This window comes from Trichomonas vaginalis, chromosome III (genome assembly GCF_026262505.1).
Source record: "Trichomonas vaginalis G3 chromosome III, whole genome shotgun sequence".
NCBI classification, from domain to species: Eukaryota; Parabasalia; order Trichomonadida; family Trichomonadidae; genus Trichomonas; species Trichomonas vaginalis.
In genome coordinates this window covers 2,239,532-2,260,494 of record NC_067205.1, presented here as the reverse complement: position 1 = coordinate 2,260,494, position 20,963 = coordinate 2,239,532, and the positions used below count along the sequence as shown (strand labels likewise).

Genomic DNA, 20,963 nt, shown 5'->3' with positions numbered 1-20,963 from the left:
ATTATACCTAAAGCTTGACAAATCTTCTCCTGAGTTTTAAGTTTGTCTTTAAGTTGTTGGTAGTCGTTTCGAATATCTGCAACAGAACTTAACTCTCTGCTAACTTCAGGGTATGTTGGTTGTTCTTTTACAGGAACTATTGTTATACCATCTTCGTCCTCGTATGGTTTCCCCACTTCAACATCTCTTTCTTTGACATTGACAACAACACTTTGACTGTTTGTTTGAGTTGGTGAATTTAACTTCAATCTGCCACCGCCATTAAACCTTTTGAAACACTTACGCTTCTATTTTTCGGAAATGACATTTTACTTAGAATAAAAAGATGGACGTATTCGAGTATCTCTTCGAATTGAAGCAGAACAAAGTTTACACACACAAACAATACAAGTTCATTGACAGAGTAGTTCTTTACACAAACAATGGAAAATGTTATAGAATAGCATTTGCTGAACCAAAATATTTTCATAAAGCAAAGAAAGTTGGTATAACCGAGATGGTGAAAGTTCTTGAAGCAGACAAAAATATAAACAAAACTGACAGATATTTCTAAAGGTAAGTTTATAATACAATTTATGTCAAAACTGGCGTACTGTCAATATTTGACGGAGAGAAGTCAGTTCAAGAACAACTTACTGACCTGCTGCCAAAATCTGCTCGATGGAAGCTGTCGTTATGCCAATCTGAGGAGCCCCAGCAGGTTTCATCGAACGAATCTTCAAAAGAGCATCTTCCGTGAAAAGTGCTATTGGTTTTGTAAACTTCTTTGCTCTCAGTTCATCTGGACCGTCTCTGTCACCAGTATATTGTATTTGAACTGTACCAACAGTTGAAATACCACCCATAAAGTCTTCTGAGTCAGCAAATGGAATGCCAAGCCAAAAGTTTGAACGGTCTCCATTTGTATTGAGTTTTTTGACCTCCTGTATGAGTCCATACTTTCACATATGGCATAATAGAACTTTGCATTTCAGGGTTAATGGTTGTTGTGAAGTTGTTGTTAAAGTTCATAGCATCTAATGTCAAGTTGTATGACCTCATATCCTCAACTGTAGAATATTCTTCTCTTGGATAGTATTTGCCATCTATGTTTATATGATATTTAATACCAGGGTTGTAGAAACAAGAATAGTCATTTATAGTTCGTCTGAACAGTACAAACATAGTATCTGCATGTTTCATTGCAGTTGTTAAAGCAATATCTGTTCTTGCACCTGGGTCAGCACTTTGGTTTCCAACTTCACCTGCAAAGTCTTTGACAGATATTTGGTGTATAGGGAACATAAGTGGAACTGCAATATATTTGGCAGCTAAAGCATTTGAAATATCTGGGTCCAACATATAGACTGCAAGTCTGCTTTCTATTCTCTTGCATTCAAATTTTTCGCATGTGAACTTAACTGGGTCCCAAGCATCTCCAGCAGCATTGAAATAATAGTTTACTTCAGTGTTGAGGTTTGAGAAACCAAAGTCTAAGTCAACTTTTTTTGCAAAAGTCGGCGAATGACATTTTATTTGTTCCCACTACTTCTGTAAGAGTGAATGGGTCTTGTGTTGGTGCAATGACTAAGTTATTTTTGCTTGGAGTAAGTTCAATAGAAATTTTTCCTGCCCAGTTTGGCAAGTATCTTAAAAACCTGAAGATGAGGAAAGATGACAAAGGAACTCTAAGTTTCAGTTTTACTTTGGTTACTGCTGCTGCAGTTTGTCCAGAAAGGTTAACATAAACTCCTGGAACGTTAGGGTCAAGTCTTCTTATTTTCTCAATAGTTGCATACTGGTCTGTTTGTTCTCTAGCTTGTGGTTGTACTGAGTTTCTCAAAGCGAACCATTCATAGTTTGCCCATGTTACTGTTTGAACTAAGTCAGAGTTAGAATATATCTTATATCCCATGAAAACTTCTGGAGCATATTGGTATCCGACATAGAAAATTCCATTGCAACCTTTCTTGTCAGACAACTTGGCAGAAGGTTTTTATTTCAATGTCTTGTTCCACGTATAAGAAAGAGTTGTCAATAGAAATTATATGAAACCTGTCGCAAGCAATATCTACTGTTGTTGAAGAACCTTCTCCAAACTCACCTACGTTTCCATAAGAAACAGCAGTTGTATATTCGTAAGTTCCAGGAACTATTTCTGACCTTCTAATGGCATTGTCGCATTCGTTATACCATTCGGAAACATTTCCATTCATAGCATCCAAAACTGTTTGGCGTTATATTCTGAGCGGCGTACATTTCATATGAGTAAAAATATAGAATAGTTGGATTTATATGTCATAATAGAACCCACTCCGACCAAGCTTTACTTTCTTCCTGACTGAGTTTTTAACTCTTCTTTTTCCTTCATTGCCCTCTGCTTGAAGTTGTTGCATCTTTGCCTCATGTTCATCTAGTATGTTGTAAATTTCCCATGTCCTTTTTGCCTTTGGCTCTGGTCGCCCACTCAGGTAACCTATATCCTAGAAAGATTTTGTCATAGTTTGTATTTGAGTCTTCGCGTATTGTTTGCATGACTCTTTCCTGAGTTTCCGGTTCAAGCTCTTCAAACAGTGCCTGTCCATATGGAATATGCTCGTTTCCAAATATATGTTTTTGTAGCCATTCTGGTTTTCTTTCCATGTTACCAAACTATATCTTTTGTGAATGGGAAAGCTTTTACCCAATCTTTCAGTCTTGCGTCGTTTATTTCTGTAGTTGGTTTTATTTTGTCAAGGAACATGTTTTTCAATACTAACATTTCATTTGGTACTGTCATTTGAGTTTTCTTAAATATTCATCCCTTCTCAGTTCATTGTCTGCAAAGTAAGTTTTTATGACATTTTGCAAACTTTCATTTGCAAGGTCATGTACAATAGGTTCTCTTCCTTCTCTCTCCCTAACTGTCTTTCTAAACTCTTCACCAAATATACCATCTCTATGGTTCTGTGTAGTTCTTTGAGATAAATGTTCTAGAACGTCAGGTGTTATATTTCCATCAGCCATGTTCATTTCATTACTGGTCCAAAATATCTGCATGTTTCATATCTTTCAATGGCATTAAAGCCGCGCTTAAAATACCAGCTATATCTGGTTCACCATTGACTTCCATTGCGTCTACAACTCTTGGAATTGTGGTTGTAAGTTTATGAACCACCTATCCGGGTTAGCTTTATGACCCCATCTCATTGTAGTTCCATCGTCTGCAGAAACAAAAGTAGGTTTGTTTCCATCTTGGTTAGGTTCTGAATGAACTTTAAACAATGTTTCATTTCTATATGTTTTCTTGAAATTTAACCTTTTATTTCACCGAGTTCATCCGAAGATTGAACGTTAAATGCTCGTAAGTAAAAGGGTTGTTGTATTTGTGTACATTTTTTTTCAGTTCTTCCATTCTATGCTGGATATTTTCATCTGGTGTTGGAGTCTTTTGTATGTCGGCAAACATTTTTTCGATATTCTTCTACTATGTCAGCCGAATTTTTTTTAGACTCTTGGAAATATTCCATATTCTCCGCATACTCTTGTTGAGGGTCAAGATTTTTCGGCTGTTCCAAATCTTCATCTAGTTCTGTGAAGTTAGTTTCCAAAGGAGGACTTGTTCGTTTCCTTCAGGCTCTTCTAGCTGTTGTTGCTGAACTATTTCTTCCATGTCTGGTTGTATCTGAACTTCTTCCTGTGGAGTTTCTTGTACCTCATCTGCTGGCATTTCATATATTCCGAGACCGTTTTCAACAATTTCCCTATCTACGTCATCCGCATTCATAAGCTTTTGTTCTTTCGTTCCGTCTCTATTTTTTACGCGTTTCATGACGAAAGTTGAATTGTCATTTAGCTCTGACATCAAATATCTCGGAGTAAATTCATCCATGTCATTTGGATGATATGCTATTAAATCATATCCCTTAGCGAGCTTGTATTTTCCAGGTTTGAGATTATATCCGTTTTGGTGCTGAGCCATAAAGCTAAATAGGTTCGGGTCAGTATTTCCATCCTTGAACTTTCTAATAGCTTCTTTATATCTGTCACTAAAGTCAACAGTATCTGGGAAACCACACTCTTCTTTAAGCATTTTTAAGAATTCTTGGTTTCCTTGTTCTCTACTTCTTTTATGTCCTTGCTCTGTTTGTGGTTGTTGTTGTGCAGGGTTTTGAACTGTTGGTTGCTGTGCTGGTTGTTGTGTTGGTTGTTGTGCTGGTTGTGGAGGTGGTTGTTTGTGCATGCCTGTGTCTGTGTCCATGTGACGATGTAAATGTTCTAGGTAGTCCTGGTGCAGGTGCTTCTCTTGGAGGGTTTGGTGGTATATAAGTTCCACCAGCTGGCACATATGTTCCATCTGCAGCGTAATGTCCTACCTGACTTTTCGTTTTTAAGAAAGCATTTACTAGGTCTGTTTTGGTCTGTTGTAACTCTTTTTCTTGACTTTCCACAACAGTTGCTCTAACGGCGTCATAGGCACTTTGAACTGCCTGTCTCGTTGCTGCATCTGTTATTTTCGTCATATTTTGTGCTACTTCTTTTAACTCTTTGTCGAAACCTTCAGACTTCAGTTTCTTTCCAGATGAGAAGTCGTTCACTTGTTTCACCTTACTATGAAGAGCTTCGAAGGCGTTCTTAAAGTCAGCATTTAAAGCTTCATTTGAACTGTCTTCATCCGCTTGTATTTTTGTCCTTATTGACCCTATAAGTTGGGCTGCTTTAGCGTTGGCTTGGGCATCTAACCAGTCATTGTTAGCTTTTATATATTCTGCGCTTTTCATTGCCTTTTGCATGGCTGCGTCGTTATTTTTACTTTCTTGTGCTAAGTTTTCATACTGTACGGTTTGGTTTTGCAACTGTAAAAGTTTTTCTGCCTTTACATTTGCTTCAACTTCTTTTTTATACTCATCGCTATCCATATATGTCTTCAGGGCTTTTTGTTTTATCTCTTCATCTTTCAGTATTTATATTGAGTAGTATGGTTTTTCAAATTTATGACATCTTGTTCCATTTTTGCTACTTCTGCTGCTTTTTCTGACACTTTTTTCGCATATTCCTCTGTACTTAGTTCTTTCAGTTGTTCTTCTTTCTTCTTTTTCTCTACGTTTAACTCATTGAGTTTCTTTGTGTGTCTGTCATATTCTAGTTTCTTTTCGTTTTCACTTATTTGCTTCTGTATGTCTATGTTTGACTTTTTGACATCTGTTATTTGATTTTTGAGTGAACTCAAATTCATTTGACTTTGAGGGTTATAGGCTGTTCCGTCTGCAGCTCCACCATAGCCTGCCATTTTCGCTAAAAGTGCCGCTCTTAAACCTCCACTCTGTGCACCAACAACTCGGTTTAAAAGCATAGGATTGCTTGACATTTGTTGCAACATAGTGGGGTCATTCAGCATTTGTTGTTGCAACTGTTGTTGTGGTGTCAGTTTTACTATTGGATGTTTCAATGCTCTCTTCCTCTTACGTATATTCTTACGTAGCTTACGTGGCATTTTAAGTGAAGTTAAAAAGCGGTTTTTGACAGATGTTTATATGACACTTTTTGTTCAGCACAAAAAACTACTCAGTCAAAGTGTTGTCGGTTTTGTAAAATAACCGTCCTATCTCATTCTATAAGGGGAAAAGGCTTCTCAAAGTATACTTCCTTGGAACGCCCGTAACTTTTCCTGTAGCGACGATAGACCCTTACTTGTCCGGACAAAGTTATACTATTTTGAGTGCTCTACAAAAAAGTCAACGGCGACGACTCTCAAAAACCGTTGTGTAAAAAGTTTTACCGTTGGACAAAAAAGTATATATAGAAAACAAAAAACGTTTATAGTTCATTCAATATTTGAGATGGAACGGTTTGCCAACGGTAACTATTAAATAAAATAAAAAAATAGAGGGGGTCTCCGTTGACGAAAACGGTTTATTTTAAACTTTTCTATGAGTAGTCCGAAAAAAACAGTTCATTTTTATCTAATGGAAGACCACAGTAGTAGCATGACTGACAATTCTTTACAAAAGCTCTTTAAAGGTCAAACACTTATATCTTCATACTTTACTAGTATGTCCAAAGAGGTTACACAGGTTTCAGTCCAATCAGACTCCAATCAGACACAAATTGAAGCTCAAATTCAACCAAAAGAAACTGCCGAAGTCGAACAAACTACAGAAGCTCAAGTTGTTTCAGTCCAATCAGACTCCAATCAGACACAAATTGAAGCTCAAATTCAACCAAAAGAAACTGCCGAAGTCGAACAAACTACAGAAGCTCAAGTTGTTTCAGTCCAATCAGACTCCAATCAGACACAAATTGAAGCTCAAATTCAACCAAAAACTTACACTCCTACAGAACCAGAAGGTGTCTTCTCATTCTCAACAACAGAAGCAAGATATAGAAGACTCATTGCAGATTATCCAAACAATTTGTCCTTAACAGACAACAATGACTATGATAGATATTTCAAAAGTATAATAAAACCAGTCGAAACATTAGAAAACAAAGTTCAAAACCCGACAGTAATGGTTGACTTTTTCTTGTCGAATTTGCCTTATGTTTCAACTATGATATCTCTTCAAGCAATTGACGAATTCATTCTTTGCTGTGAACCAAACTTAAGAGAACAGTTATATGAAACACTCAAAGACTTTCGTCCTTATCCTTTAACTTACAATTGGAAAGAAGATGAAAACAAACACGGTTCTTTCTCCTGGAATCTTTCCATTGTTGCTCCAGCTGGTGTAGCTGCACATCCATTCGAAATATATCCAAAATTGCATTACGAAAACAATATGCATATTATAACAACAGCCGCTTTAGATATTATTGAACGGATACCAGATGGAGAAGAAGTTTCAATAATATCTGTTCAAGCAAACCGAGTTGCAATGCCACTTACAGTATGCAAATTCACTCACTCAAGCAGACAATTCTATCAAAATCTTGAGTTCGTTTTTACTGGCACAGCCAAAATGCTTCTCAAAAAACCAGAACAAACCAAAATAACCATCTTCTTATCTGGTTATTGTGAAGATGAAGACAATTCGGACGAAGAAGAAGAAGAGGAGGAAACAAGCGAAGACTCAGACGATATCCAGTTCATTTCCATCCATAAAAAACATTAAAGCAAACATTTCAGAATAAAAATTTTATTTTAATCTAAACATCTTCGGGCTAGAGGGCACGAAGTGCCTGGAAGCCCCACTACCTTTTTTTTTTTTTTTTTTTTTTTTTTTTTTTTTACATTTATTTGTGATTAATAATTAGGTCAGGTAAGTGGGGCTTCCAGGCGCGTTGCGCCCTCTAGCCCATAAGAAATTTTTCCCAAGACCCAAGAGGAGGACCGAACCCCAGCCGACCAGCCGGTGACAAAACCAAAACCGTTGTTATTTACATCATATTAATAGTGTCACTTTTTAAATGTCACTTTTTGTTTCACTTTTCACAAATTATATATGTTTTCATATTTTGTCACTTTTCTATCACTTTTCGGGTAAAAACATTTTTATTATTATATATAAATGAATTTTACAAAACCGCCGTTACCGTTCTTTGGAAATAAGAGTAGATGTAAAGATATTATATTGAGAGAACTTAAGAAACTACCGAATGGTCTAACATTTGTAGATTTGTTCGGTGGAAGTTTCTATATATCCCATTTATGTCATACAATATTCCCAGACTCAAAGATTATATGCAATGACTTCGACAACTATATGAACCGTCTCAAACATATTCCAGACACAAACAATATATTGAAAGAGTTAAAAGAAAAGATACCTATAGGTAAGATGGAACGTATACCATTAGATAAGAAAAATATTGTGAGAGAGGTTTTGAAAAAAGCAGAATATATAGACTGGGATAGTATATCTGCTAGACTATTATATAGTGGTGCTATAAGAGTTCATGACATTGAAACACTTATGTCAAAAGTTTTATATCTTAACTATACAAATGTTTTCAAAGAGGACATAGAAAAATATATTGAGGGTATAGAGTTTGTGAGATGTCATTGGACAGAGTTGTATGAAAAATATAAAGACAAGGAAAATGTTTTCTTTATAGTGGACCCGCCGTTCTATAACACATGGGATTTTCAATACCAAGTAGACTGGACTTTGAGAGACTCTTTAGAAACTTTAGACGTTATACATAACCATCCATGCTTTTACTTTACATCCGATAAAAGTGGTTTGGAAACCGTTATGAGATGGTTAGAGGACATACATGACTATGAGTTTATATATGACAAGATAGAATATGAGAGAGGTCCTATAAACCGGAGAAAGTGTCATAACAAAGAAATTTTATTAGTAAGTAAATGTGGTTTGAAATAGGACTACTTGTTTTAGGTTTTTTCCATTGTGTCATTTATTTATTTGACGTGGCAGAAAAGTACAGAGAATATGAAGATGAACCAATGCCTGCAAATGTTCAGTATATGTACTCGTAAGAGATATTTTTATCTAATATTAAATGGACGCACAGAACTTAGCGAATGCACAGCAACCTGGACAACCAAACCCAGAGAATATTCCAAATGAAGTTAGAATACAAACTGCAATGGCAAACTATGGTCAAGTGCCAACAGATGTACAAATGCAAACTGCCATGTCAAATGACGCTGCGTTAGGTTTGCCACCATGGTATGCAAATATGAGATGGAAAGAGTTTTATACAAACCCTGAAGTGGGATATAAACAACTTTATGCAGATGACGCGAACACAGGAGTTGACCCAGAATATGTTTTCTACCAGAGGAGAAACAGAATGTATGAGCTCCAGTTAAAGAATGCTATGGAACTCAACAGGAAACGTAAGAGACTAGGCGGACATTAGATTTTTACTACTAGTAAAATGGGTTTCTTCAGTAGTATTGGAAACTTCTTCAGAAGAGTTGGAAGAGGTATATGGAATGGAATAAAATCTGTCGGAAAAGGAATTTGGAACGGAGTCAAAAATATTGGTAAAAGAGTAGGTCAGTTTGTTGGTATTATACCTAAAGACCCTGAACCAGAAGAACAAGCTCCTGTTATACAACAGCCTGAACCTGCACCACAGTCTAGTTGGCAACCAAATCCAACACCTCAACCGTATTAAAAAATTATATTTTTACCGTTCGATAGTAGTTGTATATGAAACTAAGTTCTAAGTAAAACGCATGGTATAATGGAATTATTCTTTTTCTTCCATCTGTAGTAAACCATACTTGAAAGTCTGAAATACTTCCACTTGGTGGTTCGTATAACTTTGTAGGTTTTTCGTAAAAGTCATTTGCCAAGCATAAAAAAGAGTTTTGGGCGCCAGAAAATGAAGCATGAACAATAATAGCATCTGGGTCGAAAATATTTTCATATGTTCCATTAGGGTTTTCGACTTCATAATAGTCCGGGTGTACTGGATATGCAGCAGGCTGATTTAACATCCTCATAAATCTATACCATGCCAAGTTGTTATATTTTGTAGAAATATAAACGTTTTCTCCAAGGTCTTCTATTTTATTGATTTTAACAGTTGCATTTTTCCTGTCATAAATAATATCGAGATGGTATTCTCCTTCGTCAATGTTATACTGGTTTGCATATTCAATATAGATATCGTTTATTTTTTCTTGAAAAGCTTGAAGAGTTGTTTCTAAGTTTATAAGCAAACTAACTTGTAAAAATTTTCCCTGTTCAAATTTCTCATACATACGTTTTTCTTTGTTATAGTATCGAACTTCAAAACCGACCGTAAATGGGAAACCATGTATGGCTTCTGAAATGAACTTCATTCTACGAAAGCCAATAGCTTTTGTGACGGATGGGTCTCTTAACCATCTTAACGGGTAGTCAAAACGATAGCCTTCATGCTTTACGGTCTCTGTCTCAAACTTTTGACCGACATTAGTAAAAAGTTCATCTAATGGTTTAGTTGTAGCAACTCTAGAATTTTCTTTTTCTATTGAAAGCATATTTTATCTAGAATAAAAATGTCAAATGAAACAGCGTCTATGAGAGAAATACAACACAACCGACAACTCATTATGCAAGCTCTAAATAAGAACACAACAAACTTTTCAAACTATTCTAAGATATCTGAGTCATTGAAAGGGGGTGACTTAAAACTGACAATAAATCCAATGACAGATGAGTTTCTATTTCAAGACAATAAGAACAATACTGTCTGTATAAATCCAACAAAAGGAACTTTAAACGAGAAACCTATAAATGAACTTCTTTTGAAAGCAGATGTTGGCAACAAAGCTGACAAAGAATATGTAGACGATGCAATAGCAAAAGAAGAAGAAAGAGCTAACAATGCTTATGCAACAAAAGAACATACTCATCCTGAACTAGCAGACAAAACATATGTTGACAATAAAATGTCAAGTGAAGTGACAAGAGCTGAAAACGAATATTCTAAAAAGACTCATATACATTATATTAACCAAATACCAAGTCTTAAGGAAGCATTAGAGACAAAAGCAGATAAGACTCATACACATTCTATATCTGATATTACAAACTTACAAGAAACCTTAAACAGGAAAAGTGACGTTGGACATACACATACTATTGCAAATATTACAAACTTACAAGAAACCTTAAACAGGAAAAGTGACGTTGGACATACACATACTATTGCAAATATTACAAACTTACAAGAAACCTTAAACAGGAAAAGTGACGTTGGACATACACATACTATTGCAAATATTACAAACTTACAAGAAACCTTAAACAGGAAAAGTGACGTTGGACATACACATACCATTGCAAATATTACAAACTTAAACGTTAGCCTTGAAAATAAAGCAGATAAAACATATGTCAATGAAATATACCAAAGTTTGATAGGAACAAAAAAAATATTGAAACTATTGTTGGTGACTTTTCTGTCAATGAAGAAAATAAATATTTTAGATGGCAGTTGGTACAGTCCTTAAAAAATGGTACACGGTGTAAACTCATTCCGAAAAATAACAATGAAATGTATGTAAGCTATAAAAAGAATGATGGTACACAAGTTAAAGTTCCATTAGGCAACAACTGCTACTTAAACTTATATGGAGACGAACAAAAGAAATATTTAAGAGTTTATGAAATGGCAGATATGACATTGCCTGACCCAGCTCCAGCACCACATTATTATGACTATGGAGATGACGACAGAACACCACATGTAGATGAACAAAAGCTAACATTATATTTAGATTATTATAGATATAAAAGATATAATGCAATAGAAAAAACGAGAATAGTATATTATTATACAGATGACAGAAATAAATATTATAGTCAAGATTTTACCTACCCTGAAAACATAAGATTATATTATAAAAAATATTCTGACACAAACCAGAAGAAACCTGAAATAGTTGCACTATATTTTAAGTTCAAAAGAGACAATCCTATAATATCTCATATGTTTGATTTAATGAACCCAGTAGGTTCTATTTATACATCTATGGAAGCAAGAGGTCCTCAAGTAATGTTTGGTGTTGGTGCATGGGAACAAATAGTCGACAGGTTTTTGTATTGTGCAAACTCTTCAAAGGAAACAGGTGGAAGTAAAACGATTTCAGGTGAAAATTTACCTGCACACAGTCACTACATAGATTTAAGTACATCTCAAGCAGGTTGGCATAAGCATAGATATTGGGATTGGTCAGGAATGACAAAAGGTAAAGGATATGATGTTAAAGACGACGTTAAGTTTGCTATAAATTGTTACTGGAGTGACACTCAGGGAGAAGGAAACCATACACATTTCGTTTCAGGATATACGCAAACAACGGGACAAAGTAAAGAATACATGCCACCTTACATGACAGTTTACGCATGGTATAGAATTGCTTAGTCGTCATTTTCAACTTCTTTAGCATATTCGTCAGGAGTTGTCTTATATTTGTTAGGAACTGTCTTTGAAAGTATACCACCTTGAACTTTGACAAGTTTGAAACGAGGTCTGGCAATAGTAGTTTTATCTTCTGCTTGCAGTGTGTACATTTTGCCATGTTTGCCTAAAACTTCATAATATTCTCTTGTATACTTTCTTCTATTTTTACGAACACGAATGTGAGTACCTGTCGGGTTCCCATTGTTGTCATAGTCAATAGTATTTTCATATGGGTCGCGTTTAGGTATTTCTATTTTTACTTTGTCACCTTTCTGAAGTTTGAAGCCCGGCATTCTTTCTTGTTTGTCTCTTTTGACTAAATTATTAAATATATAGTCTTTCTCTAAGTCAGGGTTGTTTTTCATTTCTTCGGGGGAGTGGTTTCCCAAACCTTTTTGTTTACGGTTATTGTAAATATTTAAAACTTGTCTCATCTTTGCCATGGAGAAGTGTCTATACTTGTCGTCATATGACATTTCATTTGCTTCACCACCTTGTGGTTGGTTTAAGTCTCTTAACATTTTTATACAACCGTCAATGACACCAAGAGCAGAATGGTTTTGGTCGACAATGAAATATTGGTTTACATTTTTTGAACGCAGATAGTTTTTTACATCATCTGATTTGAAAGAACTTTCACAGTCAGATGTCAGTTTTGTTGGATGGTATTTGTCAACGAATATTGTCAAAGCAGTTTTCACATCTAAAATATTTTTGGACCATAATGGTATGGCTTCACAGTATCTTGTGTTTTGACCAACAAATATTAACCAGTATGGAGGTCCATCTGTTCTAACTCTCGGAATGTTTTCCAAGATATCCATAAACCAAGCATTTGGTGTTGAACTAAAGATTTTTATCATGAGTGCTTTCTGTTGTTGTAAACGAAAACGATAAAAATGGTTTGACAGAAAAGTGACACTTTACATGGCAAAAAATAGAGCCTTACTTTTGAGATACTTGAGATTGAAACTGAATCTTATGAGGCGGTGATCTTGAATCACTACCTCATAAGGTTCAGTTTCATATAAAATTTGTTGCAATTTGTTATTCTTTTGCAATTATATCTTATAAGATTTTACATCTTTTAGCGGGGAATGTTTGTTATCATGTATATATTATAAATATCTACACGATAACGAACATTCCTCGCTAAATTGCTGAGAAACTTTGAGGAAATGTCGAACAATTTCCTCAAAGTTTCTCAGATTTATATAGATCACTAGAGTCCCCTAGACACTGATTCTGGTTCAGTACCTAGGAGGCTCTAGTTCTTTAACGAACTGATAAAATGTTTTTAAATTTTTGGATATTGCTACCTGTGAAGCACTGACTTCAAGTCAGTACCTCACAGGTAGCAATTACATTGAAAGATGGGAGAAACTTTGTCCGAATGTTAAACTATTCGGACAAAGTTTCTCCCATTTGTAGTGGATATGGAAGGCTTTGAGGTATATTGTATTAATATATACCCCAAAGTCTTCCATCTCCACTTGAAAGTGTCCAAACTTTGGGTTAATGGTTTGCAAACTATTAACCCAAAGTTTGGACACTTTCTAGAAGGAATTGGAGGCTATGAGATACTGATGCAATGTCAGTAACTCATGGCTTCCAATTCCTTCCTAAAACTCATAAAAGTGGACATTACATGCATATAAAATTTGACATGTAAAGTCCACTTTTTGTGAGCGGGGATTTGACTCCGTCAAATCCCCTTTTTCGTTTACGAGACTTTGTCGCTTTAGAAACATAGGGGTCCTTGTTTGGATTCGTCATTTTTTACCCTATAAGAAATGGGTTTATTTGGCGCATTAGCAGGAGTCGCATCTAGATTTTTGCCCGCAGTGGGAACAATAGCCAAAGGTGTATTTGGAGTTGGAAGGAAGATTTTGAGTACATTAGGTATACTTAAAGAGAAAGCACAACCTATTATACAAACTGTACAGAAAGGTTGGGATGTAGCACGAGATGCAACAAATCTTATTCCAAATCCTGAAACAAGAGGAAAAGTTCAAGGATGGATGGACAATGTAGGAAGACAAGCAGGAAACTATTATAACAAAGCAAATGACTACTATAACCAAGCAGGACACTATATGGACCAAGGTGAAAGATTCTTTAACAGAGGATATAACCATGCACAACAGTGGGTAAACAATAACCAACCTCAACCGCCTCAAACGTGGGGAATGTAAAGTTTTTTATTGAGATGAAATGAACAATGCAGCATTGAGACAAATGAGTTCAAGATGGATTTGTCGGCTTCCAGCATTTACACCACGTGTTTGTAAAGTTCTTCCTATACCTCAGGAAGTTTTAGACCGACTTAAAAAACCTAAACAACCAGTTGAAAACAAACCAAACTAAATTTTTTACTGAGATGAAATGACCGAAGAAGTTGAAACGGTAGATTTGACACCACAAACAGTTCAGAACCATTGTCAAAACCTGTCAAAGAACTTACAGATGAAGAGGAAAATTCAATAATAGAAAGTGCCCATGTCTGGAATTAACTATAAAGTCACTTTTCATAGAAATGGAACGGCTAGTATCTCAAAAAGAAACAGACTCTCACAAATAAAATATTGAAGTCTGAAGGAGCTTTCGAGACAACAGATGGAAAAGTTTACTTCACTGACCAACAGTTCATTATAGAACATCTCATTGACTTAGAGTCGAAATATTCTAAACTTTACAACAAAACAAAAAGTTGAAAGGAAAACAAAAACAAATGGCATATGATATTTATGAAGATGTTGACGACACAACTGTTCCTGCAAGTGAAGTAAAGTCAGAGGAACCGAAAAGTGACGAAAAACCGATAGAAGAAGAAAAACCAAAAACTGAAGATAAACCAAAACCAAAGTTTAGTTTCCAAACTAAACCAAGTCAACCTTCATTAGCTGGTATGGTTTGGCGTCAAAGACTTATGACAGCAGGCGGTTATGTAAAGTAAAGAAAAAAAAATATTTTTTTTATTTATAAAATGCCCCATAAGAATGGACAGAAAAGTCTGCTAGAATAAAAGCAGAGTTACAAAATATGGTTGGAGAGTTTCGAAGAATTTTAAATATAGGAAGGGAAGACCCATAAAAGTCTATGACAAATTGTCTGGTCTTCGCTACGAAATGGATTTGGAAACAGCACGTGCCAATTATCCAAACAGACTAGAGAGGTTAGAAGAAGAGAACGTCTTATGGACATGCCTTTCGATGTTAGTGAACCTCAAGTTGAAGGACACGACGGCTTTGCAGATTCTACTGGAAACATGACGAACAATTGCATCCTTTGAGAGGAAAAAAGGAAAGGTGAAGACGCACATGCTCCCATGGAAAGAACAAGATATGCATATGAAAAGTATCGTGAAGTTAGAAGTCAAATTACATCTGGTCGAACCTTTACAGTAAACTTTGACGAAGGAAAGACAAAGAAGGCTTCATGGGAGTACTTGCTGCAATTCAAGACGGAAATAGAAAGGACACAATCTCAGATTGACCATAACAGATTTGGATGGTCACATTTACTATGCACATGGCAATGAACAAACAGCCGCAAAACTTCTTGACGCTTTCAAGACTACAAAGAGAGAACAAATGGTTGACTCCGACTCAGACATTTTGAATGCAATTGAAGGAATTGCAAGTGTCAAGTTCGAATGGTACCAACCTAACCCTCAAGCAGTCAGACAACATGCTGGATACTTCCCGTTCATAAATAAGTCTGACATTGACTTGACAAGGTATGGAATTTACAATTCAATTGAAACAATTGTTAATGAACCTTGTATTCTTACATGTCTCAGGAACTCTGGTCTTGTTACAGATGAGAAGATGAAGTATCTTGAGTCATGTGTGAAGACAAGGTACATTCTCAGAGGTCAATTGGCAAAAATTGCACCGTTGGCAAATGTCAATATCCGAGTCAACATACCTACAGCTAAAGGTTCTTCACATGACGACTATGTTGTTGACAAAGACTTATCATGGTTGAAGATTGTAATTGTCCACAACCACTTCATGTTGAACGAAAGTCTTACAAACCCATTCTTTGGTAAAAGTAAGTGCAACATTGTCAGAGCTGTAAACATTCTTTTCGAGAAAGGTTTGTTGGAACCAATTCCAGATGACAAGCTGACAGAAACTTTTGTACCAAAAGACGAAACAAACTTTTCATTGTTAGCAAGACCAAAAGTTGTTCCAGACAAAGTTCTAGTACAAAAGAAGTACACAGTTCCACAAGGGGTTGGTATGTTCGGATACCAACCTGAACCAGAAGAACTTCCAATGAGGTTGCAAGAACTTCAAGATGCTATAAACAAACTTCCATTGAGACATCCAATTGACGTCAAATTGTATTGGAGAGCATCTGAGTTAGGTCAGAAGGTTTTATATGAAACAGGTTGCTTCGACGATGTTTATGAGATAACAGGAGAAGTTTCTCAGAAGATAAGAGACTCACTTGAATTTCCACAAACTGGACCAATTGGTTGCGACAAGTTCGACTCAGATGAAAAGATATACTATGTCGACCTTAACGCTGCATACATGAGGTTTGTCCAATATATTCCGACTGGAATTCCAAACGAAGATAGTGAGTTCCCGGGAAGGAACTATACAGTTGGAAAAGTCATACAACAACTGTATGATATTAGGAAAGCTTCAAACCCCAAACTTGCAATGACACTCAAATTGCTTATGAATTCGACATGGGGATATTCCATTAAGAAACCTCAAGAGATGAAGAGTAAACATTATGAGAAGGTCGACAACTTTATTGAAAGGTTTTCTCCTTTTGTTTTGAAGTACGAATTCACTCAAGGTCAAAATGGCTTAGTAACCACATTAAAACCTATTGTCGAACATTGGTCTTACCCTCAGTTCGCAAAGGCAGTACTTGACGAGTACAACAAATTCTTCTCCGAAGTCAAATCGAAAGTCAAGGTTTACTATGAGAACATTGACGCACTCATGACGAACGAAGAAGGATACAACAAACTCATTGAAATGGGAATGGTCGGTGAAAAGATGGGCTGTTTTAAGCTAGATAAGGTATTTTCCGAAGTTCATGTAATATCGAAAAGGAAATATTGGGGCATACTTAAAGACGGCACAGAAATAAAACATTGCATGAAATAAAAAATTTATTTTTAAAAAAGTGACATTTTTTAAATTTTATTTGAAATGTACGCTGAGTTTGTTGGAGAAGACCGTTGGGAAACTTGTTTGTTAGATGAGAAATATGAAATGGCATACCATTTTAAAACAATATATTTTTACATATATTAAATGCTTCAGGTTGAAAAACAAAGAACAAAAGTAGCAGATACAAAACCGTTAGACTATATCTTTACAAATGCTGGTAGGACTATTTCAGATGAAGAAATTTCATCCCGAGCATACAGGTTTGACTATCCAATTCGTTGGCTTCAAAGTCCTTCAGATGCAAAGGCAATAGGATTTAGAAGAGTTTTGTTTTCAAATAGAACTAACGCATTTATGTTCGCAGTATATTTTCATGGGCAGTATGAAGGTCCTGATGGTCTAATAGACAAATTTGACGAAATGAGAATCTTTACAGTTCGTTCAGACGAAAGTCTTGAGAAAACTCTAGATGACTTTCAAACTCAAATGAACAAATATTATTGGGAATTTCAAGAAAAATACAACTCTTTACTAAATGGAACATACTATCTGAAACTAGAATATGACAAGATGAACTCCACCGTTTCATTTCAAAAGATTGAAATTAACCCTCCAAGAGATACAGAGTTTTTATTTTGGGAAGTAGACAAACGTTCTTGGGCACAATTTCTTCGGTTACTAAACCAGAACGAACCATTACCACCAGATGGTCCATTTAAATTTATACTTCCACCAGCAGATTTGATGGTTTATAGAAACGTGTTTGACCCTCAAAATGTTATGTGTCATGCAAGTTTCAGTTCAAGCAACAATAGTTTTCTATGTATTGGTAAGGACCTTTATGACTTTGCTTCTAAATTCTACGAACCACCTAGTAACAGTTTCTCTGACTTTCAAGTTTGGTTCACAAAAATGGTGTGCAACATATTATTCCATTGTACTATGACTTTTATCTCGAATTGTCTTTCATATATAACTACGGAAAAGTGCTGAAAAAGTATTGAATGTGAAGATATTAGAAAATAACATTTTTTCTAACATCGTAGAAAACTCATGAAAACAATTTATTTTTTGACACTTTCACAAAAAATTAAAAAAGTGAGTTAAAATGAGATGTTTACTGAACTGGCTGAATGTCGCCTTCTGTAGTTATGTAGAATGGTTGACCAGAGAAGTGAAGGAGACCCTTGAGAATTTGGTTCATTCTTGGGAAAGGGTTCTCTCTGTTTGGAAGTAGTATCCAAGGACGCTTGGCAAAGAACTTTATAATGGCTTCCTTCTTTGCTTGCTTTATGTCGTCGTAGGCTGTCCCGTCTGGTATTTGAATTGGAATTCCAGTCGAAGTCTCGAGATTCAAGGCAGCCCTTCCCGTTATCCAACCGTTAACAAGCTTGCCTTTTACATTCTGCCTGAGGAAGTCTTTAACAAGCTCGTTAATTTCAATTAGGTAAATTGCCTCGTCGGTAGGTTCGACCTCGACCATTGCTACTGTCAGAAAAAGTACTGCTACTGTCAGAAAAAGTACTGCTACTGTCAGTAAAAGTACTGCTACTGTCAGTAAAAGTACTGCTAGTAGCAGTAAAACAACTGCTACTGTCAGTAAAAAGGAAAATTTGAGAGGGTTTTCGACGATAAAGTACTGCTACTGTCAGAAAAAGTACTGGTACTGTCAGAAAAAGTACTGCTACTGTCAGAAAAAGTACTGGTACTGTCAGAAAAAGTACTGCTACTGTCAGAAAAAGTACTGCTACTGTCAGTAAAAGTACTGCTAGTAGCAGAGATTTTTATCGTTGTGGTCCGACGGTTAAGCCACAAACGAATGTCCGACGTCCCACCAACCGAGTCCATTCCCAAACCAGAGGAACCTAAAGAACCACAACAGTCTCCTCAGCAACCTCAGTTCCAGCAAGTACCTCCGAATTACTACCAATTTCCACCTCAAGGTTACTACCCACCACAAGGCTTCCCGAACTACCCTCCTCAGCCTATGCCTTACTTCCCCAACCCTTGGATGTTCCAGCAAGCTCCACCCCAACAATTCCAATTCCAATCTCAGTCCAAGAGAGACCAAGACTTCGAAGAAGGTCTGAACCGCTTACGCAAAGAGTATGCTACAGCTCCAATTGAGAGAAAGTTGTTCCCGGACCAAAAAATATAATTTAGGTGAAGAGGTGAGATTTCACCTCTTTTTTCACCTGTTTTTTCACCCTCATGAATTTTCATGAATTTTATATATTAATGTTTTCGTTAAGCCACTTTGTGCCGTCAGTCAGTCAGTCAGTCAGTTTAGGAAAGACTTTAGAAAGTTGTTGGAAAATAAGTCCTGGGAAGAGTATTATAAGGCATTTTGTGAAGAATATAGCAACCACCGGAATTCAGACGGTTGCTTTTTATACAAAATTCATGCAGGAAATTCTTGAGTTTTGGTTGAAAGAATACGGTGGAGCCAAAAGTGGCTGGACCTCAAAACAAGCATTTTATGAGCTTACTAAGGGCGTTATAAATGAATTCAAAGGTATTTACATACATCCTGACCTCGTTCATTTTGTTGCTGAATTCAGCAAAAATATAATTTAGGTGAAGAGGTGAGATTTCACCTCTTTTTTCACCTGTTTTTTCACCCTCTTGAATTTTCATGAATTTCCTTAAGATAGAAAAAATAAAGTTAGTTTTATTTTTATTTATTTTTTTATTTTGTATGTAAGAACAGAAATGTCAACAATCGGCACAACAACAATTCAAACTACAGCACCAAACTCGTTAGTCATGAATCCAACATCTATGTTAGTAGAAATGAAAAGCTTCATTCCTTCTTCATATACTTTCGAAACAGAAATCCAGAAGATAAAGCAGGAACTTTTAACAAGGAATTTAGACTGTAGTGCGAAAGATGAAACAAATGAACAGTATCTTTATGAAATGGAGGACCTCATCGACCATTTGCCTAAACTACCTGAAATTCAGCAGCAAAAACTAACTATTCCTGAATTCGATGAAATTGAAGTCAAAGCAACTGACTCAGTAGAAATAAAGAAGTTCATTCGTAAGGTAAACTATGAATTCCTTGGTTTTCATTGCAACCATAAAGTTATGGACAAAGATTGCGACATGGTATATAAGAACATCTCTGACATATATAAATCTGGGGAGTTTAAGACATACGACAACTTTGTTTCATTAGCTGCAAAATGTGTATGGCAGATAAGAGATAAAGATAGAAGAGGTAAGGTATGGCATGAACAGATAAAACCAACTGCTTCAGATTTAAAAAAAACCATTGACGCCTTGGTTGTTTTAGCAGGTAAGGTTTCAGAATATAACGCAAAAATGAACCCGCGATGTTCTAAATGTAAAGCAGCAATGAGGAAATATAACTACTCCGTCAAAGAGATAGAAAGAATGCGAAACGACTATGCAGACTTAAAGAAGAAGCAGAGAAGCCGGTAGAAATAAATGGACATGTTAGAATTTCTGAACAAAAACTATCCAACAGCAGAAGATTTCCTTCTATCTGACGTCAAGAAGAAGTATAAAGAAACTTTCGGCATTGTTAAAACATTCGATGTACTAAAAGAAGAAATAGAAGCTACAAAACTGTTTAGGATTTCAAATATACATCGTACAATTCATGTGAAACGCTTATAAAATAACTGAGGTGAAAAATTAGGTGAAAAAAGAGGTGAAATCTCACCTCTTCACCTAAAATATATTTTTATTGAATTCAGCAACAAAATTCTGAGTAAAATGGCATATGGCTTGTGTCAAACCGTTGAGTTTTCACAAAATTTAAAAAATAACGTTTACCATGTGAAACGTTTATAAAATAACTGGGGTAGAAATGAGGTGAAAAAACAGGTGAAATCTCACCTCTTCACCTAAACATTATTTTTATTGAATTCAGCACAAAAATCATGAATTTCCTTAAGATAGAAAAAATAAAGTTAGTTTTATTTTTATTTATTTTTTTATTTTGTATGTAAAGACAGATATGTC

At 35.7% G+C, this 20,963-nt stretch overlaps 11 protein-coding genes and 5 pseudogenes across 16 annotated transcripts, besides 3 other annotated features; 12 read left to right on the top strand and 4 right to left on the bottom strand.

Moving 5' to 3' along the window:
- Positions 1 to 7,184: part of a mobile genetic element that runs on past the window's edge.
- Positions 971 to 1,894, bottom strand: TVAGG3_0625970 (annotated as a pseudogene). The gene has a single exon. A coding segment is annotated over exon 1 (924 nt).
- On the bottom strand, positions 3,427 to 4,481 carry TVAGG3_0625960 (annotated as a pseudogene). The gene has a single exon. A coding segment is annotated over exon 1 (1,055 nt).
- TVAGG3_0625950 (protein of unknown function, DUF4106 family) lies at positions 4,916 to 5,452 on the bottom strand (the record flags this gene model as incomplete). The annotated part of the gene is made up of 1 exon (XM_051240562.1): positions 4,916 to 5,452. The coding sequence occupies one exon, from the start codon at positions 5,450 to 5,452 to the stop codon at positions 4,916 to 4,918; it is 537 nt and encodes a 178-aa protein (XP_051087149.1).
- Positions 5,925 to 6,414, top strand: TVAGG3_0625940 (uncharacterized protein; the record flags this gene model as incomplete). Its single annotated transcript, XM_001286509.1, has 1 exon — positions 5,925 to 6,414. A coding segment is annotated over one exon (490 nt), but the record flags the coding sequence as incomplete, so codon positions are not given.
- Positions 6,834 to 7,070, top strand: TVAGG3_0625930 (uncharacterized protein; the record flags this gene model as incomplete). The annotated part of the gene is made up of 1 exon (XM_051240561.1): positions 6,834 to 7,070. One exon carries the CDS (start codon positions 6,834 to 6,836, stop codon positions 7,068 to 7,070), a length of 237 nt encoding a protein of 78 aa, XP_051087148.1.
- A 1,240-nt stretch (positions 7,185 to 8,424) lies between the features above and the next one.
- Positions 8,425 to 8,787, top strand: TVAGG3_0625910 (uncharacterized protein; the record flags this gene model as incomplete). Its single annotated transcript, XM_051240560.1, has 1 exon — positions 8,425 to 8,787. The coding sequence occupies one exon, from the start codon at positions 8,425 to 8,427 to the stop codon at positions 8,785 to 8,787; it is 363 nt and encodes a 120-aa protein (XP_051087147.1).
- An 18-nt stretch (positions 8,788 to 8,805) lies between these two features.
- TVAGG3_0625900 (serine threonine-protein phosphatase family) lies at positions 8,806 to 9,048 on the top strand (the record flags this gene model as incomplete). The annotated part of the gene is made up of 1 exon (XM_051240559.1): positions 8,806 to 9,048. The coding sequence occupies one exon, from the start codon at positions 8,806 to 8,808 to the stop codon at positions 9,046 to 9,048; it is 243 nt and encodes an 80-aa protein (XP_051087146.1).
- Positions 9,049 to 9,152: 104 nt separating this feature from the next.
- Positions 9,153 to 9,901, bottom strand: TVAGG3_0625890 (uncharacterized protein; the record flags this gene model as incomplete). Its single annotated transcript, XM_051240558.1, has 1 exon — positions 9,153 to 9,901. A coding segment is annotated over one exon (749 nt), but the record flags the coding sequence as incomplete, so codon positions are not given.
- Positions 9,902 to 10,354: 453 nt separating this feature from the next.
- Positions 10,355 to 20,963: part of a mobile genetic element that runs on past the window's edge.
- Positions 12,706 to 13,560: a mobile genetic element.
- Positions 13,623 to 14,024, top strand: TVAGG3_0625870 (uncharacterized protein; the record flags this gene model as incomplete). The annotated part of the gene is made up of 1 exon (XM_051240557.1): positions 13,623 to 14,024. One exon carries the CDS (start codon positions 13,623 to 13,625, stop codon positions 14,022 to 14,024), a length of 402 nt encoding a protein of 133 aa, XP_051087144.1.
- TVAGG3_0625860 (uncharacterized protein) lies at positions 14,044 to 14,196 on the top strand (the record flags this gene model as incomplete). Its single annotated transcript, XM_051240556.1, has 1 exon — positions 14,044 to 14,196. One exon carries the CDS (start codon positions 14,044 to 14,046, stop codon positions 14,194 to 14,196), a length of 153 nt encoding a protein of 50 aa, XP_051087143.1.
- Positions 14,215 to 14,785, top strand: TVAGG3_0625850 (annotated as a pseudogene). The gene has a single exon. A coding segment is annotated over exon 1 (571 nt).
- Positions 15,268 to 16,182, top strand: TVAGG3_0625840 (annotated as a pseudogene). Its single transcript has one exon. A coding segment is annotated over exon 1 (915 nt).
- On the top strand, positions 16,209 to 16,964 carry TVAGG3_0625830 (DNA/RNA polymerases family; the record flags this gene model as incomplete). Its single annotated transcript, XM_051240555.1, has 1 exon — positions 16,209 to 16,964. A coding segment is annotated over one exon (756 nt), but the record flags the coding sequence as incomplete, so codon positions are not given.
- Positions 17,115 to 17,752, top strand: TVAGG3_0625820 (uncharacterized protein; the record flags this gene model as incomplete). The annotated part of the gene is made up of 1 exon (XM_051240554.1): positions 17,115 to 17,752. A coding segment is annotated over one exon (638 nt), but the record flags the coding sequence as incomplete, so codon positions are not given.
- TVAGG3_0625810 (uncharacterized protein) lies at positions 18,790 to 19,128 on the top strand (the record flags this gene model as incomplete). Its single annotated transcript, XM_051240553.1, has 1 exon — positions 18,790 to 19,128. One exon carries the CDS (start codon positions 18,790 to 18,792, stop codon positions 19,126 to 19,128), a length of 339 nt encoding a protein of 112 aa, XP_051087140.1.
- On the top strand, positions 19,683 to 20,468 carry TVAGG3_0625800 (annotated as a pseudogene). The gene has a single exon. A coding segment is annotated over exon 1 (786 nt).